Raw genomic sequence first — 17,944 nt, forward strand, 5'->3', positions numbered from 1 at the left:
ACAATATGGCAGGAAACGGAACTCAAGTTATCAGATATGTGACGCAGGTTTTCGCAAATCCCTTGCGTGCGGCGAAGCGCATGTTGTCGTTGGTCTGAATAATTCATGTTCGTCCTCGTTCAGAGATAAACTGTTCGGCCTTTAGCTACATCACATGATGTGTTTGAAATACGCAAAAGAATACTTTACAAATATGTACTTTGAGACAAAAAAAAAAAGATGGATCAGGCATTTTTCATAATGTTCTCATTATGCTATTTCTGAAATAAATACATGGCATTCACTGGTCAACAGCGTAATACTCGCTCTTTAGGCTCCCACATAGTCTGCATTATTTATTTTTTTATTATTATTATTTTATTTTTTTTTACAAGATTTGAATGAGCGACCTGTGAATGGCTCATGTCTGCAAATGTGATGCAGTGCCTCCATCTAGTGGCTACCCACTGCGCCATCGTGCTACCGCCACGTGATTCTATTCAATTCAGTTCCACAGCAGGGAGGGGAGCCGATACTGCCTGGCCTGCAGCAGTAGACATAAAGTCTCTGTCATGCTGGATGACACAAGTGCAGCAAAAATAAAAACTGTCCCTCTGTCCAATGACACTGTTGCCATCGCTAACGATCTGAAAGAACAGCTGGTAGATAAACTCAAAGAAAAACATTTGCATGTTTATTGCTTATGTACGTTTTGACATGACAAATTCCCTGTATGAGAATCTACTTTTTTTTCCTTACATGTCAGAGACATGTAAAACTCTGAAATATCACATGAATAGAGAAGGTGTTTGACTGCGTACCTTGTAGTATCTTGTGGCGGGTGTCTCGGGATCCCCCTGGAAGAGCTGGAGGAGACTGTTGCTTTTTTTTCGGATGGACCGTCGCCGCCTGCCTCAGGGGAGAAGGTCAAAGAGTCTGTCTCCAGGGTGAGAAGGGTCGGCTGTGATCCGACCTGCACGCCTCTGAGTCCTGGAGACGCACAGGTCCTGGAGGGATGGCAGCTTGCAGCCGATCACCTTCTCCGCAGCGCATACAATGCGCTGCAGTCTGTGTCTGTCCCTGGTGGTGGCGCCAGCGTACCAGACGGTGATGGAGGAGGTGAGGACGGACTCAACGATGCAGGTGTAGAACTGCACCAACATCTGGGTCGGCAGCTTGAGTTTCCCCAGCAGGAATACCACGCTGTGCTGGGCCTTCTTGATGAGGGAAGCGGAAAGAGTCCACGATGGAGATGAGGGTAGGGGAGTCTGTGAGGGTGAGGGGGGGGGCGCTGGGGCTGTGACTTTCCTGAAGTCCACGATCATCTCCACTGTTTCCTGGCTGTTCAGCTCCAGGCTGTTGCTGCTACACCAGGACTCCAGCCGGTCCACCTCCCGCCTATAGGCCGACTCATCACCGTCCGAGATGAGGGTGGTGTCGTCCGCAAATTTAATCAGTTTGACGGACTGATGGCTGGAGGTGCAGCAGTTCGTGTACAGGGAGAAGAGCCAGGGGGAAAGTACACAGGGGGGTGGGGGGATTTACTACCACTTGATAAAAGTGGTAGCTCCATCTCAGTGTTGTTTTTATTGTTTTCTAGAAGTAAACAACTTTTGATACGTTTGATGTGCCAACCTCTTACAGGAACCTGTCTTAGCTGGAATGAGTAGCACATTATTGATGGCCTGGATGATGAACTTACATTCATAACCAGCAACAGCTATATGATCAATCCATCAATCATTGTATATAGGGTACTGTACAGTATTATCAGCAGGCCCAATCAGGCATAGAATCCTTGAGATCTCCATGGTTACGGCATTCAAATATCGTTGCAAAAGCATTCTTGCTAGATGGGAACACCCAGTGCCGGCTGAGACACTGCCAGACACAGCTCCCTCGCAAACAAACTGAAAAAAGCTTGCGTAATCACAACCATTATGAACACAGCTCCATCTCAGTGTTGTTTTTATTGTTTTCTAGAAGTAAACAACTTTTGATACGTTTGATGTGCCACTAAAAATTTTTTATTTTGAGTCAAAGTCAGCGATCTCCTTGAAATGTTTTGCTACACAAAAAGCTCGCTTTCTCAGGTTTTTGTTGAAAACTGGTGATTTTGGTGAAAACAGCCTCTCTTCAATAACGAACAACGCTAGAAACATACATATATAATATGTAAAAAAAAAAGAAGTTTGTGTCTGCCCTGCAAATTAGGGTTTCAGGACCAGGAGTTTGATTTGATGGACAGCTGTGACTTGGCAAAGGTCACACTCTACCAAGTATTGTTTATTTAGAATAATTGTTAGACAATCATTAATTACCAGTGATGACGTCTAAAGTATCTGTCTTGAAAACAGGAATACAACTAAATTTAAAGGGAACCAGATATTCCAGCCTGCGATCTTATAAAACAGAAATGTAGCACTTTAGCCATACAGGAGGAGAATACGGTATTCTCTAGCACGACCACAACAAGTCGATCGTTCATCACCCGATCAGTCTGTTTCCTATGTTCAGCAATATATCAGATCAAATTTTAAGTCGAATTCTGTCTAAAAGCACGATTGGTTGTCTCACCACAATCCTTCCTTAACTCTTTGAAAGAAGGGGCTTTTGGAAAGTGGCTGACTGGCTATTTTCCAGGAAGGAAGAGCAGAAAGAATTTTCAGATGAAGTTGATCAATTGCATTCTCAAAGCAAGGAGGGACAGGACCTGTCAACCGGGATCTGTTAATTATGCAAAGAATTAAGGAACTGGCAGTTTGACGTACCTCTTACAGGAACCTGTCTTAGCTGGAATGAGTAGCACATCATCGATGGCCTGGATGATGAACTTGATGTCATTCCAGGTCAGCTTTCGCTCCTTCCCACCTCTTTGCAGCCCCCTGCTGCCTCAGGCTCCAAGCATATGGGGTTATTAAGGAATTTTCAAATTATACCTTAAGTCAATAAAAGGTTGCAGTTTCAAAAACCCATTGTTACCCCGTAGCTAAATCTTATTATTATTTGTCATTCCTCCCCTTGTATGTAAAGAAAAAAAAGTCAATGAGGAAAATACATTCATAACCAGCAACAGCTATATGATCAATCCTTCAATCATTGTATATACGGTACTGTACAGTATTATCAGCAGGCCCAATCAGGCATAGAATCCTTGAGATCTCGTTCTGCAGGATGTGACATGAGGAGCAGTGGAAGGCTTTCATTTTCATTTAATCTAGGTCAGCACGTATTTTATTATATTATTTGCTCTTGAAATATATTGGGTTCAGTTTCAAAAATAATTTCCAAACATAAAAGAAGCAGCAGTGGAATTGATGCAAGTCAATTACTGTAAACTAGTTCTGTAAATAATAAATACCAACATAAACCTGTCTCAACTCCTGTGTGCGTGCGTGTGTGTTAGAGAAAGAGGGGTGCCTTTACAGATATACAGCAAGAAAAGCACTTGGACGCCATTATAAGTAAATGGGAAGATCCATCTGGCAGTTTTTCTGTAATCCTACTAACAAACAAACAGACACACAGATGAATTCTGTCAAAAATATAACTTCCTTGGCGGAGGTAATAAGAATATTTAAGATCACGATGATGGTAGTTATGGTGGCATGAAGGGTAGTACTGTTTATGATAACGCTTGGATCAAAGAATTGTTTGTTTTTTTTACAATTGTTGAAATTGTATATTTGTGTACAAATACTCAGACCATGTTATTCCACCTGCGTTATGTTCTTCTTTAATTAGAATTGCTGAGTGCTATATTAAATCAAACCTTGTTTATTTTTTAATATAAAGGATGGCGATATCACAAACATTTTCAGCTGCTCAGACACCAGTGAACCATAATTCAAACGTCTTGCTGCTTTTCGCTTTGATTATGGAAGTGACACTGTTCTACATGGCGTATAAAGTCTATTACACTGAACAGAAAAACCCTTTCAGCTTTTCTGGCCTGAGTATTCTCACATGCATGGTCGGCATGCTCTGGTTCTATGAAAGTATGAAAACATGTTCCAGTACAAGGAACTTCCTTGGAGAATGTGCATCAAGGATGTCGTCAACGTGAAGACGTGTTAGCCTGCATGTGCCAAAGTTGATGATCAGATACTGACAAGCTTTCTGGTAAATGTCATAACTCCATCTGATTAACTGGGCATCTGTTAGCAAAACATACTTTAGCATGTAATAATGAAGAAAATACAAAATAAATATATTATTTTTAACACAAATTGTTTCAAAAAATAAACAAAGCAAAAAATTCAAATTGGATAGGTCTTTTGTGCATTAAAAATGTATTAAATAAAAAATAAAACCATGAACAGTTGCGCACAAATACAACAATTGACCTTTCCACAAAACGCGCCCACGTGAATAAGTAGACCAATCATGATGTTACAGGTTACAGGTGTAAAAAGCCGTGACTGGATTCAATTCACCACCTTCGACCTTTGTGGTGTAAAGTTTATTTCCTTCCCTAAACCGAAAACAAACTCTGAGAAATGTCTGTGTTGGATCAAACTTTGTGGAAAACCAACACGACCAGTTGAAGCCATTAAAAAAGTGACGGGCATAAATAAATAAAAAACTGTCATCTATTCTATTTGATGCAGAAGTAATGAACAACTACTAAAGTGGCACAGCGAGTCATCGTGTACAATAGAGCTTGATTTACAATGTAGTAGGTTGAGGGCTTTTGTTAGGAGCTCCCTATAAAGCGATAGACTTAAGTACAGCTATTGTTCCGTTTTTTTATTAGTTATCCTTTCATTTATTTTTAGTGTATCTATCATAGCATTTATAGCTCTGTGAGAGTGATTTTATGTTGATACTTTGTTATTAAAACTTACTGAATTTAACTTTCCTTTTAGTCGTGCATTTGGGTTCACATCCTAGTTCGGGTCCTGACACACATCACTGAAAGAATTTAACTTTTAGATTTACTCGCTTGTCACCAACGAATAAAGGCACTTTCAACGTCAACTCAAATATCCACGGTGACAACGCTCTAATTGGCTACTTAACATCTGACTTCAAGCTTATTGGTTGGATGTGTATTTAGAAATATGGTCACAAAATTACAGTACTGTATGTGTGATCTGGAATAAATGGAGTAATTTACACATAAATCCACCAAAAACCTGAAAATGTATTATTTTCCTGCCTGACAAGAACAGTGTCCATATATTTTGGTGGTTTTGATATCAAGTTGAAGTGAGTGCAGTACTTATGCTTATTTCATCAGTTCCTTGATGGGAAAACAAATCAGGTAGATCATACTTGCATATTTAACTGAGGTGGGGAGCTATTGTAATCTTAGACAATAAATTGACAGAAAGTCAGGGTGAGGCTAATATTTCCGTCATAACACTCATTCTCATTCTGTCAACACCCCAGAAAACTCCCCAGGCAAGCATCCAGTATAGATTCCGTAGATGTTTGAAAATCAAGCACACGATAATTGCTAGCAAGCACTTGAATGCAAGAAACAGAAAGTGGGAGTGGTTTACTGAACAATGCCTGGCAGTGACAGTTTAAATCCTTGAGACATGAACTAAATAATCTGTCGTGCAAATGCCAGAGAGTCCTTTTTCAACATGTCATTTAAGAACCCCTTTGAAAATGAGATGGTGCATCTCAAGAGCATGACATTTGTGAATAAAGAAATTAAGAATTCTTAATTTCTGTCGGGCAGTTGAAAGTGAAACCCACATATAAACCATCCACAAAAGAAAATAATATATTTTGAATAGACATTTCCTGTCTACTTCAAAATAAACTGAAATGAATCATTTATGTTCGATCCGTACAGATAAGGATTTCTGCGAAACGGCCTTCTCCCTGTCACATTCCATCCATGAACATGTATATCCAAAAAAGCAATCAAGTTTCATCATTTGTGTGAAAGATGATCCCTTCAGACACAAAGTTGGAAAAAAAAAAAACATTGAAGGAAACCAAGATCTGCAACTCTGAAAAATTCACTTTAGGGCAGAACGTCAGAATTCCTTCTTTCCCACTGGTTCACCAGACTCCCCAATACAGACAGACAGACAGACCGGTATGTATGTGCGTACGTTCAAATTTCTATTTTATTTTTGTCCACACAGTGCATATTACATTTTTTTTTCTCATTATTTATTTATGGAATTAATTGTCGACAGCAAAGAAAGAATTTCATTGTATATGGAAACATGTTTAGAAGACAATAAACTTTTAATTGAATACAGCGTGTTAACAAGGTCCTAGCCCGAGTGTGGAGTCAAAAGTATACTTTTTCTACATTTCTGATGCTTTTTTTTCTAATGACTTAAAGATCCCCAAATGGGAATTTCTATTTTGTCTTCCTTTGATCCATCCTAGTGTTTATTATGTGATATCTTTTTACAAAGTTACTGAACCTGAACATCTGCACACAACAATTTAAGCTCCTGCTGCAATCAGTGATGTCATCAAGCCAACTGAAGGACCTGACCCACTTCACAGACCCTCCAATTCGTGTAAACTGTGTGGCCAAGCCAAAAGCGCAGCACAAGGATGTGTCATTGGGCTGCTATTCTTGGCACGAGTTACTACTTCTCGCTTTGTTTTTTCCCCTCATCCCTCCCACAAGAGCAGCTGAGGTACATTCTGTAATGAGTAAGAGGAAGAAATAGGACTGAAAAAATATGTTGAGGAACCACATCACAGCCTCCAGGCGTAAAATATTTGTTCGCAGTCGCACAAAGCACACACACACACACACACACATATATATATTATCTTAATTTTCATGAGTTTTTTCTTGAATTGGATGTATGTATGTATGTTTATATACAGTATATATATAATGGGAGTTTTCTCGCAATATTCGTGAGTTTTTATGCATCACCAGGCCCCAAAAATGCAATTCATAAGGGAGAATAATGATTCCTTGTATAATGGGACGACTATAATAGGATTATAGCCCTGCTTGTGTTCTAGTCAGAAATATACACTGGAAAAGTAAAACAGAATAAAACAAAAACAGCAATGAGGTCAGTTAAATTTATTTTTTACTGAGTGATAACACACAGCACTAAAACATGCAAATGCATGAGATTTGTTCCGCCTGTATGTTGTGTTGAGCTGTTCATGGCCACAGAGGGCACAGCACACCTCCAACCACCGTGCAAGTTGCCAAGTACTCGTCCTCCCTCCCCTGAGACACGGCCACCCTGTTAACCAATCACAGGCCGACAAATTCAGACGATGGCTTAAAAACAGAAGAACAAGTGTTTCACTGTCATTGTACTTCTCCTCTTGTCACTGAGCTGTTTTTATTTTAAATTTTTTTTGTCAGTGCATTCAAAGAAGGCTTTTGGCATACGAGATTTTTTGTTTTGTTTTTATTTTGCTGCTTCTTGCACACATGTGCAACAACATGTTTCTCCTGACAGCTGTCCTGCTCCTTTCCTTTCTGGGTAAGTCCTGACATTTTAGAATACATTCAGGAGTTAAGGGTCCTTGTGTTAGCCAGGCACTCTCAAGATAATAATTCAACAGATGATGCTTTTTTTTTTTTTTTTCCCTGGTTGATGTTTTGTTTGGGTATAGGAATATGCTGACACAGTTATTCAGTGGCATGTGACAAAAGACTAGAGCTTGGTCAAAATTGTTGATCTTTCTTTATAAAGCTGCAACTTATTTTGCAAGCAATTGTTAAGCACCCACACAGCTCAGTTTGGTTAAAGGAGGCATATTATGAAAAACCCACTTTTCCCATGTTTCTACACTATTGTGGTGATTTTGGGTACTTATCAAGCACAAAACAGCTAAATAAACCATCCAGCCAATCCTCCGTAGTTTGGGTAGGTCTGTAATCACCTCCTGAAACACGTCTGGAAGACATCGCACTCCTTCTGACGTCAGGAGGGGCAAATGTGCACAAGATAAGCGTGCACATACGTGCGTGCGTCCCCATGTCTGCGTTCTGCCCGTTCACGCTCTATGGCATTTTCCCTGCATAAGGTTTATTTTTGGTGGTAATGTTCTGGCGAAAATGGGCAAGCAGGTTTTAGTGTGTGGTAAACACTTTGAACGAGATGCTTTATGGAGCTGGAGATAGGCAGAGATAGACATCGGCGCTGCATCCACGATACTGCCGACGCAGCGCCGATCCGTCATGGTTAAGAGGAAGCTGAGCTGAAAGTCGAAGCTCTCCATTTACCGGTCAATTTCGGTCCTACCCTCACCTGTGGTTACGAGCTCTGGGTAGTGACCGAAATAATGTCGCATGTAAAAGCGGCTGAAATTTGGGTCCCCCGTAGGGTGATAGTGTGAGACGCTCCATCAGAGCACGGAGATTCTCCGCTCCTCTTAGGCTGCGGCCCGACCCTGGATAAGCGGTTTGAAGATGGATGGATGGAGGATTCAAAGCATTTTTTATTCCGTCCTGTGTGCCGTGTGTGTGTGTGTGTGTGTGTGTGTCGAGACACTCTCCCCTTGATTGCGACACATGTCCTGCTCTCCCTGCCTCCTGCATGAGTCGAAGAAGAAGAGCACAGTGGATAAAGGTTATTTTTTTGTGGTAATGTTGTGGCGAAAATTGCCAAAAATGTTTTTGTATGTGCTGAAACGTCACTCAATGGTTACCATGGTAGCGTGCATGTGCGCATGCTCGCTATGAACGTACTTTTGCTTCCGGGTTTAGAGTGGCAGCATCTGTTTGCTATTTTGACCAAAGACTGGCACAGATATTTCATATAAGGACCTGAGAACTGCATTATCTTGTGGGAAAAGGGTATAATATGTCTCCTTTAAGCCAAATTGTAATCATAAGTGATGATGTTCGTCCCTAAAGCAGGTATACACAATCAATAACTGTGTTAGTCCATCTAGATCAAGAGTGCTCGTCATCCATCCCAAATATTGCCATGCTTAAGGAAATCTCCAAGTGTTACACATTTGTTTTATATTTTGGAGAGGTTTTGTGTATTTCAGTTTGGGCTGATTATCAATTGTCTATTTGACAAAAAAAAGTCAAAATGTTGCATTATTAAATATATAATACTTAATAAGCTGTGTTCCAGACTGCAAAAATATTACTGCAGATGTGTGACAAATAGTTCATGATCGGTGAAGTACATCTGTAGTTTTTAAGAAAGCTTGTTCAATGTGTGTTGAGTCCAAAGGAGAAATAGAAATCAAGGGCCATAACTCTAGCAGAAAAAACACACAAATCTAAACCCAGATTAAATGGCTGTCATTTCTCAGTCTGCTGGAATACATAGTCCACAAAAGTTTTTTTTGTTAGAAAACGTGTTGCAGATGTAAAACTTTGGGGCAACATGATGTGGGAAGTGCGAATTTTGAACTGAAAGCCATAAGTTCCGTAAATATAGTGTTTTGGGAGTAATTGTCAAGGTGTAAGACAATCTACTACAGCAAATATTAAAGTGGTTCATAGCATTTTTACACATTTTAAGTTTTCTTTTTTTAAAGTGTGATATACTCAGCCACGTAATTTCTGATGCACAAAAAGCCAGAACAAATGATATATATATATATATATGCTAAAACTTCAGACATGCTTTTTTCTTTGCCCTAATTATCATCACCTTCTACTTCTCTGCTTTTTCAGATCCCTTCTCCTGCGTTCTGTTTAACGCACCTTTTAATATGGGAGGAGTCACAGGACGAGTGCAGTTTAACTCTACCAGCCAGACAGCCAAAGTTATGATTTCTGGTGCTGGATCCTGTGCGTCAGTTAACTTTTCTGTCAGCGAATTCCCTGTCATGTATGGCCATTTTGCTCAGCCTTGTACTGAAGCAAATATTGGTCCCAGCATCAACATGTTCATGAGCAATACAAGCGTAAATGCTACTGTCAATGTGTCAAGTCTATTTCAAGGAAGGTCACACCTGGATGATTATTCGCTGACTTTGACCACATGTAACGGCAGTAAAGTATGCACAGTAATAAGCCAAGGTCAAACAAACACCACCCATCAGGCCAGGTTCACTGGCCCTATTGCAGGTGATATTTACATTCGCGTCAATAATGGACAGACCAACCCCCGAATTCTACTAAACCTAATTACAATCGGTCAGGTCAATGCCACACAATCCAATACCTCCCTCTTTGGATCTACAAGCACCGCTGCAAATTGTGATGCGCTTCTGGGAAACTTGGCTACCTCAGCTTTGACAAATCTGAGTGTCGTGCCAGTTGGAATCCCGTCACAGCCTGCAAAGTCCCGTCTTGACCTGAGCAGCTTCAACATGAATTCCAATTTTCTTATCGTCAGGATGGGGACACGCAACTATTGCGCTCGTATTTACATTGTGCAAGAGAAACAAGTTAGCGCCGTCCTGAACATGAGAGGGATCAGAGGATACATCAGCTTCCGTCAGACCTCCCCATTCGAAGTGACAGAGTTGAGGGTGAACTTGAATAACCTACGAGAGAGAGTGGGCACTTACCATGTCCATAAGTTTCCTATCCTCTCAATTAGTTCACCTCCATCAAGCGTATGTTCCCTTGATAACGTCGGTGGCCACTGGAATCCATTTGGACTGAATACCAGTGCCCCATCATACCCAAATGGGCCTGGTTCAACGCACGACCTGTACGAGCTTGGTGACCTCAGCACCAAGCATATGTCACTTGCGGGTCTAAATAGTACCAATGTGATGTTTATGGATTTCAACCTCCCTCTCTTCGGAAATAACAGCATTGTCGGCCGCTCAGTTGTAATTCACAGATCAACGGATGGGTCCAGGTACGCCTGTGCTGGTATCAGCTATCCTGGTGAAGTGGTTGTTGGCAGGGCCACATTTCGGAGTGTTATCATTGGTAATATGTATTTCACCCAGCTGCTGAGCAACCGTCTGTCTGACGTATCCATCTTTATCGATTTGGCATATGCAAATGCCACAATGGCATCGACGGCAAACCACAACTACCATGTTCACGTCTACCCGATCAGCTCAGAGAGGGATGATGATCCGAATCGTTGCAGCACAACAGGCCCACACTGGAACCCCCATAACGTTAACACATCAGACAGCAGTTACGCCATGTACTGTGGCCCGTCTATTCCTATAGCTTGCGAGGTGGGAGACCTCTCCAATAAGCTTGGCGCCATTAACTTTTCCCCCAACGTGGGCAGCGTGGAAGCAAAATACTTCTTCACTGATGTCACTTCCTGTGTGCCTGGCATTATTGGCCGTTCAATTGTTGTCCATGAAGCAGACAGAGGACCGATCAGGATTGCTTGTGCCAACGTCACAAGAGTGCGGGTCGCTAGAGCCAGTTTAGGTAGCTGGCTTGGTCCCGGGAATGCCACAGGACAGATACATTTCTCCGAAGCTGTCCCACAAGGCCCCACAACAATCAACGTGTCCCTAATGAATCTGAACACTCTGTTCAGCGGCTACCATGTTCACGTTCTGCCCCTAATACCTGGCAGTGCTGATCCCTGCTCCAGCGCGAACATCCTGGGCCACTATAACCCTTTCAATTTCAACATATCCTTGAGTCCTCCACCTGGAGAAGGTACAGCGGATCAGTATGAGCTTGGGGACCTCAGTGGCAAGCATGGGACACTGGCTGGCCTCAACGACTCTATAAGTAAGCTCATGGACCCTGCCTTGCCTTTAAGAGGACCTTACAGTTCAATTGGACGGTCAGTAGTGCTTCACTTCACCAACGGATCAAGGTGAGAACACTTATATATATATTTATTTGTATCGTGTTGATTAGAAGAAAACAACCACTAACCAGGCCGTAAAAATTAAAGGAAAGAAAAAAAAGACGTTTTCCACGTAAGATTACCAAAGTTTAATAAGATATTGTAACCACTGACACTTTTACAAAACCATCAAAGCTTTTGTTTTTGTTTCTTTTTACAGAAAATACACATTTGTCATTTTATGTACATCACATATAATATAGACACACATTTAAAAAAGAAAAACAGACCACAAATGTAAGCAGTTGTAAATATTTGCGTCGTCACTGGTGTCTGCAGCATGAGATGGCCTTTGGCATAATAACGTGGCCAGTGACAAATCCAGATGTGGGATGTCAAGTGAATATTGTAGTGCATCAGATAATCCACGACTCAGCAAAATGCTTTGAAGGAGTAACTTTAAGTTGAATCCTGTGAGATTTGGTTATTTGGATGTCTGTCTGTTGTTATTGGACTCTGTGCATGTGCATGTTTTCTCTACAGATTGCAGTGCGCTAACATCACACGTGACACGGCTGCAGATCTCCATTTGACTATTGCCAAGGCCACTTTCAGCGGTATGGCCAATGGGACACTCACACTGGTAAGACATAAAGTCTCTGTCAGGAATCATAGACGTTTGTTCAAGTTTGAAATCATTCTCTACACCTGTGTTGTTGTGTTAGTATAGTATTGTGGTTACTGAAGGTTTACTATAAATATATGTGAACTAAATTTCCCATCACACATTGAAAATGCTCACCAGAGGAGTTTTCCTTTTCCCCCCACTGAGCCAAATAGCCGACCAAAACCGGATGGAAAAATTTAAGCATGTTAGAAGTGCACTACAATTCCCGAACAAAAGGGAAGTTAAGTCAAGCACAATTAACAAACCTTATTTTACCAGCGGAAAGTTTCCGCTTTGCCTTAATCATTTCTTAATGTGTGGTGGCTTTTGTACATACCTGTCCATTTTTGCTTTTCTATTTTTCAAGATCAAGTTGCCAATTTTTTCCACAGTTCAAAAGTTACACCAATGTAAAAGCCTTCAGGTCTACCTGTTGACCATCTCTACCCATTCTAGAATCGCTGAGCTTCACAATGGCTCTTTAGACTATTTCTATTGTATATATATGTGTATATATATACTCAATCCATGATCATAAAAGTCCATGCAAGTATTTCTGGTAAATATCAAGCAGTCCTTTACTGGAACCCAAGTTATGATATTTCCAACATGACCTGAGCAAAATCATGAAAATCCACATGAAATTGTTTCCAGTATGTGCCAAGCTGCCACTAAAACATGTCTGCTTATGCTGGGCAGACTGTGAACGCACTTATACCTGTGGTGGGTTGCAAAAAGCGGCTAACCTAACATCTATCTGCCACGGCTAGCGGAACCTACAGGGTCCCATGAATGAGGAAGCTCACAAAGGGAACAGCTGGCTTTGTCAGCTGTTCTTAGGATACCCCCTTTCTGAGGTCTGAACTACATTCATCAATAAAAGTGTGAACCATACTTGAATATAGCAATAAATGTGTTATATTAATCAGGCTGAATAAATAGAGGGTCACAGGGTAAGTAGCAGCCACAATTTCCCACTGGTGATGGTTTTGCATCTGTAATTCTGTAACCCCCCCCCCCATGCTGTGATTTAACCAATCATTATGAAACAAATCCTTGTCATTCTCTTCCTTTTCAGAGTCAGTCGATATATTCTGATGACTCGAGCTCTGATACCTCAATCTTGACCGATGTGCCACAGATAACGGGACAAAATGTAACTATACAGTCCTTTACTACACACACGCTGTACACACGGGTCTGCCACCTTTACAGTGATTGCTCACATGAGGAAGTCTCCTTGCTACGATACAAGACTAAAGAAAAAATCAACAAACAAATCAAATGAAATGCATACAAATATGACATTAGCTAGCAGTTACCACGTGTAAAATTTGATGTATTGCCACGTAGAAAAATATTAATATAAAATATATCTGATGTGAGGGATTTAACAGCCATGCATAATGAGGTTGGGGGTGGGGGGTGGGGGGGGGGGGGGCTGATGAGGCTGTAAACAGGATGCACATTCTCAAACGTGTGTTCTTCCCCTGCAGCCAGACATGGTGTCGGTGTTTATTCTGACGGGGAACGGCAGTGTGTGCAGCAATCTGAGCGTCACGTTCAACCCCTTCAACATGACATCAATGGTGAGATAAGACTTCTCTTTAACTTCTGCCCCAAACTGAGTTTTTCTTAGACGGTCCCCACTGACTAAACCCTCGATTCATATCCACTCTTACGACTGATGTTTAGAGTCTATTCAGAATCCTGATTTTTCTTTCCTTCTTTCTTTTTTGTTTTTTTTTACTGCACAGCTGCAGTATGTTATTAGAACGCACTTTGAGTTTGCTCTTGTTGCATCTGTTTCTATACGGATACGCAACATCCTTCAGCGCCTGCTGCTTGTTTTCTGAAGTGATATTTGCATTGAACATGAATACGCTTGCACCATATTCTACACTGCATGTCCTCGGTTCTCCAGAAAGACATCTGTCAAACATGAAGTCGATTTGACGGGTGATTCTACAGATATTTGGAGATTACAGAGACAGTTGTCAAGCGTCTCCTTGCTTTGTGCACGAGCACATAATAAGTATTTAAAAATGTAGACACACAGTGAAGATTCATTGTTCCACTAAAGAGAAGGAAGCCTATTGACTTCATCTGACTAATAATCAAACATGACAATTAACATGTAGTAATTTATTAGGCAATGTCATGGTGGTCAATTTATATTTTTGAGGTGAATCTGTCCATCCATTTTCTTGTGGACGAGACAACGTCAATCATCTCGTCCACTGCCTTCACGGTGTCCCCGGCGTCTATCCCCGCTGGCTGAATGAGCTGAATGTCCTTTTTCCTCGTTCAGAACCCCAGCTGTTCACTCGAACGCCAACTGGGCTGTGTGGTGGGAGAGATATCTGCAAGACACAATATCAGCCTGTCTCAGCGACAAGTCCTCACTGACGACATCATACAACTGACTGGAGACAAAACAGGTAACATGCAGACGCTACGAAACAAGGGAAAGGAGAAAGAACGACTATTTCCAACTTGAATAAAAGCCTTAATGCGATTCTTCTGTAGTTGTTGGCAGGGCTGTAATGTTGATGAACGCAACCGGCGCCGTGGCTTGTGCCGAAATCTCCCCAGTGTCCCCTTCAGCAAACCAGACCTTTGTGTTTACAAGCAACTTCAGCCGGTAAGCGGAAAAAAAGGGAATAAAAACATTCTGTATGATTGATTTACTTGCATATCCTCCGTCAGGGTGAACAGCCAGAATTACAGACACGATGATACTTCACTTGGTAACCTTCTAATAGTTGTCCTGAAAGGATATTTGAGAAGAAGAAGAAAAATTAAATACTGCAGAAAATGGCTTCATAAATTGATAAATTGAAACATATATTTGTAAACATGCAGTATCCCCCCCCCCCTCTATTTAGTAAGATAATAGAGGTCTGAAATGGTCTCACTGGCCTTTTACAGTTTCAAACAAACATTTCCATTTGTGCCCAGATATGAATTTCGTCGGAGAGTTTCTGACGCATTAATGGTGGTCATACCAAGAGTCACCATCCTGGCTGGATTTCCCATGACTACAGCCCAAGGAAGTTGTCAAACAGTCCGGTACATGGTATCTGGTAAGTTCTAAAATCTAATAAATGGTCTTCTCAAGAAGGATTTAGTAGTATCAAATACAAAATACAACAACAACAACAACAACAACAACAACAAGCAAAAACAATTATACAAAACTATACTTATCAATGAACTCTTCGGGCTTCCATGATCTGGGCAAGCTATGTGGCATGGCTATGTCAAATTAGAACAATGAAGAGCTTTGAGCATAATTAGAAATCCTGAAAAGCTGCTTTGTAACCTGAAGCTGGATTTCAGTGCCCGGTGTTTTTATTTCCCATCCCTTCCTCTGGCCCAGGCGGGACAGAAAAGGCTTCACACCGTGCATGACGGAGACGTAGTTATGCCATTATTACATTAGCGTGAGAGCAGTTGAGCAGAAACACACTCACTCACACACACACACAAGGGGTTTCAGACGTTGCACAAGTTGAGAGTTTGAGTCGTGAACAGAATTGATCGTGGTCGGACAGCAAAGCTCAAAAACAAATTGTACCATACGTACATCTGGAAAAAAAGCATTTCTGAAGTATGACTGATTTAATATTTTTATTATTATTATTATTATTAGGCTGTAATCATTCTTGTATCATTTATATTGTGTCTTTTGATGACGTTTTATATTACCAATTTTATTAATCTTTAGCTGTAAGAGGCAGCGAGTGATGCCATTTATTCACCGTTTGTATATCTTTAAGGGGATGTGAGTGCCGCTCTTCTGGCAAGCGTCAGAACCAGTCCGCTGATGGGCCGGTTCATCGAGACGAGCACCTGCTCAAGTACCGGTAAGTTCGCTTCCAGCATGTTCATTGGACGTTCTCTTTGTCACAGCGGTGAAAAATGGAGTTCCAAACAATACGATCCATAACATGAGATTTATTTGCTGCTGAAGTCATTACGACATAATATCTATATTTAATGCCTTGTATTAAATATCACACTTTTGTTGCGTTGACTATGTTTCATGAATTAATGCCTGTATTTTACAATATATAATAATGGAATAGCGATTAGCACTTTCCGTGAGGCGTTTGTATGTTCTCCCCGTGTCTGCGTGGGTTCTGTCCGGGTTCTCCGGCTTCTTCCCGCCACCAAAAAACATGCAGCCCTGGTGAATTGGTTACGCTACGAAATTGCCCATAGGTGCATGTCTATGTGTGGCCCTTGCAATGAGCTGGCGGCTTGTCCAGGGTGTACCGTCCGTAGACTGCTGGGATGGGCTCCAGCACGACCCGCGGCCCGCTTGCGGATACGGCGGTTGATAAAATGAATGAATGAGTAAGGAAAAGTAAGATAACAAACAAAAACAAAACCCATTAGAGAAATAGAGTGATTTTAATGTATGGTGCTGCACACAGAGTGCAGAGAGTAGCAGACCATTAATGGACTTTTCATTCTAATCAGGTGCAGGAAATGGAGGCGTGGCAGGTGCCCAGCAGGCATCAGGACCTCTTCTTCTTGGCCTGATGTTTGCTCTCTCCTTCCTGCTGCCATTAACAGGCTGACAGCCGACTTACAGCTCAAAGATCCAGCTGTGTTGTGCATTGCCTCTAGAGTTACATGGATCCTCATATTGTAAAATTGTGTAAATATGTCCATGAAATGTAGCCTACAAAGTGATACAACCAGCTAATTAAGGATCAAGCAAATAATGATTGTCTTCTTTCGAACCTTCTGTCAATGTTCTGGTAGCTGAATTCATCAATATAATTCATAATGTTGCATTTTACTTTTTAAAGGGCCATTTGTCTCGTTTACGTTCTGCATGAAGTTGATTTATTTCCTGACAAGATTATATTTTAGAAGTTTTATTTTATTTTATTAAGAAACAGTCTTTTCTTGGTATCCATGTATCCATATCAGACTTTGTGTAAAAACTTTGAAATAATTAATAAAATCCAATCATGTTTGAATTACTTGTGCCAGTTATCATTATTAATATTTGTCCTGCTGGAAACTTGTCCAGCATGTAGCCTGCCTCTCCCCCGTAGCCAGCGCCGGCGTAGCCCAATCCATTCAGATCAGCGGCTGAAGGCGAGCTGATTGACGATGAGGAATAAATTGATATATAATTTGTTCTTGCTGAAACATATCTTATTGCATGTTGTTTTAAAGGGTTCAGCAGCACACACCATTAGTTATATAATCTTTTGAAACCTAAAATATTTTGCAGTTAAAATAAAAATGATCTGTGAATATATAACTATTACTTGAGTGTCACTTATAATCTTGTATACATGACTAGACTCAGATGTGGGGGGGGGTCCAGATAGCTCAAACCTCTGCCAAGCAGCTCATTCCCGTGCATGGATTTACACAAAAAGTGATTTTTAGGATTCTTATTTGTATTTTATTCTTGGATCCACGTGGTGATACGGATCATCATCAAAAGGTTATAAATTGTTCATGGTATCTTTATACACATACAAGTGGATCAAAGTGGATTAACTGATTTTTGGATTAACTGATTCATGGGGATTTTTTTTTTAAAAAAAGAGCAAGATATCATCAGCAAAAAGAGACATGTTATGGATTTTGCCCCCACCATCATCGACCCCCCAAA

General features: G+C 41.0%; 1 protein-coding gene across 1 annotated transcript; it reads left to right on the forward strand.

The window, feature by feature from the left end:
* Positions 1–10,027: 10,027 nt before the first annotated feature.
* cusr (Copper-only SOD repeat protein) lies at positions 10,028–17,294 on the forward strand. Its single transcript, XM_068750810.1, has 9 exons — positions 10,028–11,657; positions 12,174–12,273; positions 13,376–13,453; positions 13,794–13,886; positions 14,609–14,738; positions 14,827–14,941; positions 15,259–15,383; positions 16,080–16,166; positions 16,786–17,294. The coding sequence occupies exons 1-9, from the start codon at positions 10,219–10,221 to the stop codon at positions 16,884–16,886; spliced, it is 2,268 nt and encodes a 755-aa protein (XP_068606911.1). The 5' UTR covers positions 10,028–10,218; the 3' UTR covers positions 16,887–17,294.
* Positions 17,295–17,944: the final 650 nt, after the last annotated feature.

This window comes from Brachionichthys hirsutus, chromosome 17, assembly GCF_040956055.1.
Source record: "Brachionichthys hirsutus isolate HB-005 chromosome 17, CSIRO-AGI_Bhir_v1, whole genome shotgun sequence".
NCBI classification, from domain to species: domain Eukaryota; kingdom Metazoa; phylum Chordata; class Actinopteri; order Lophiiformes; family Brachionichthyidae; genus Brachionichthys; species Brachionichthys hirsutus.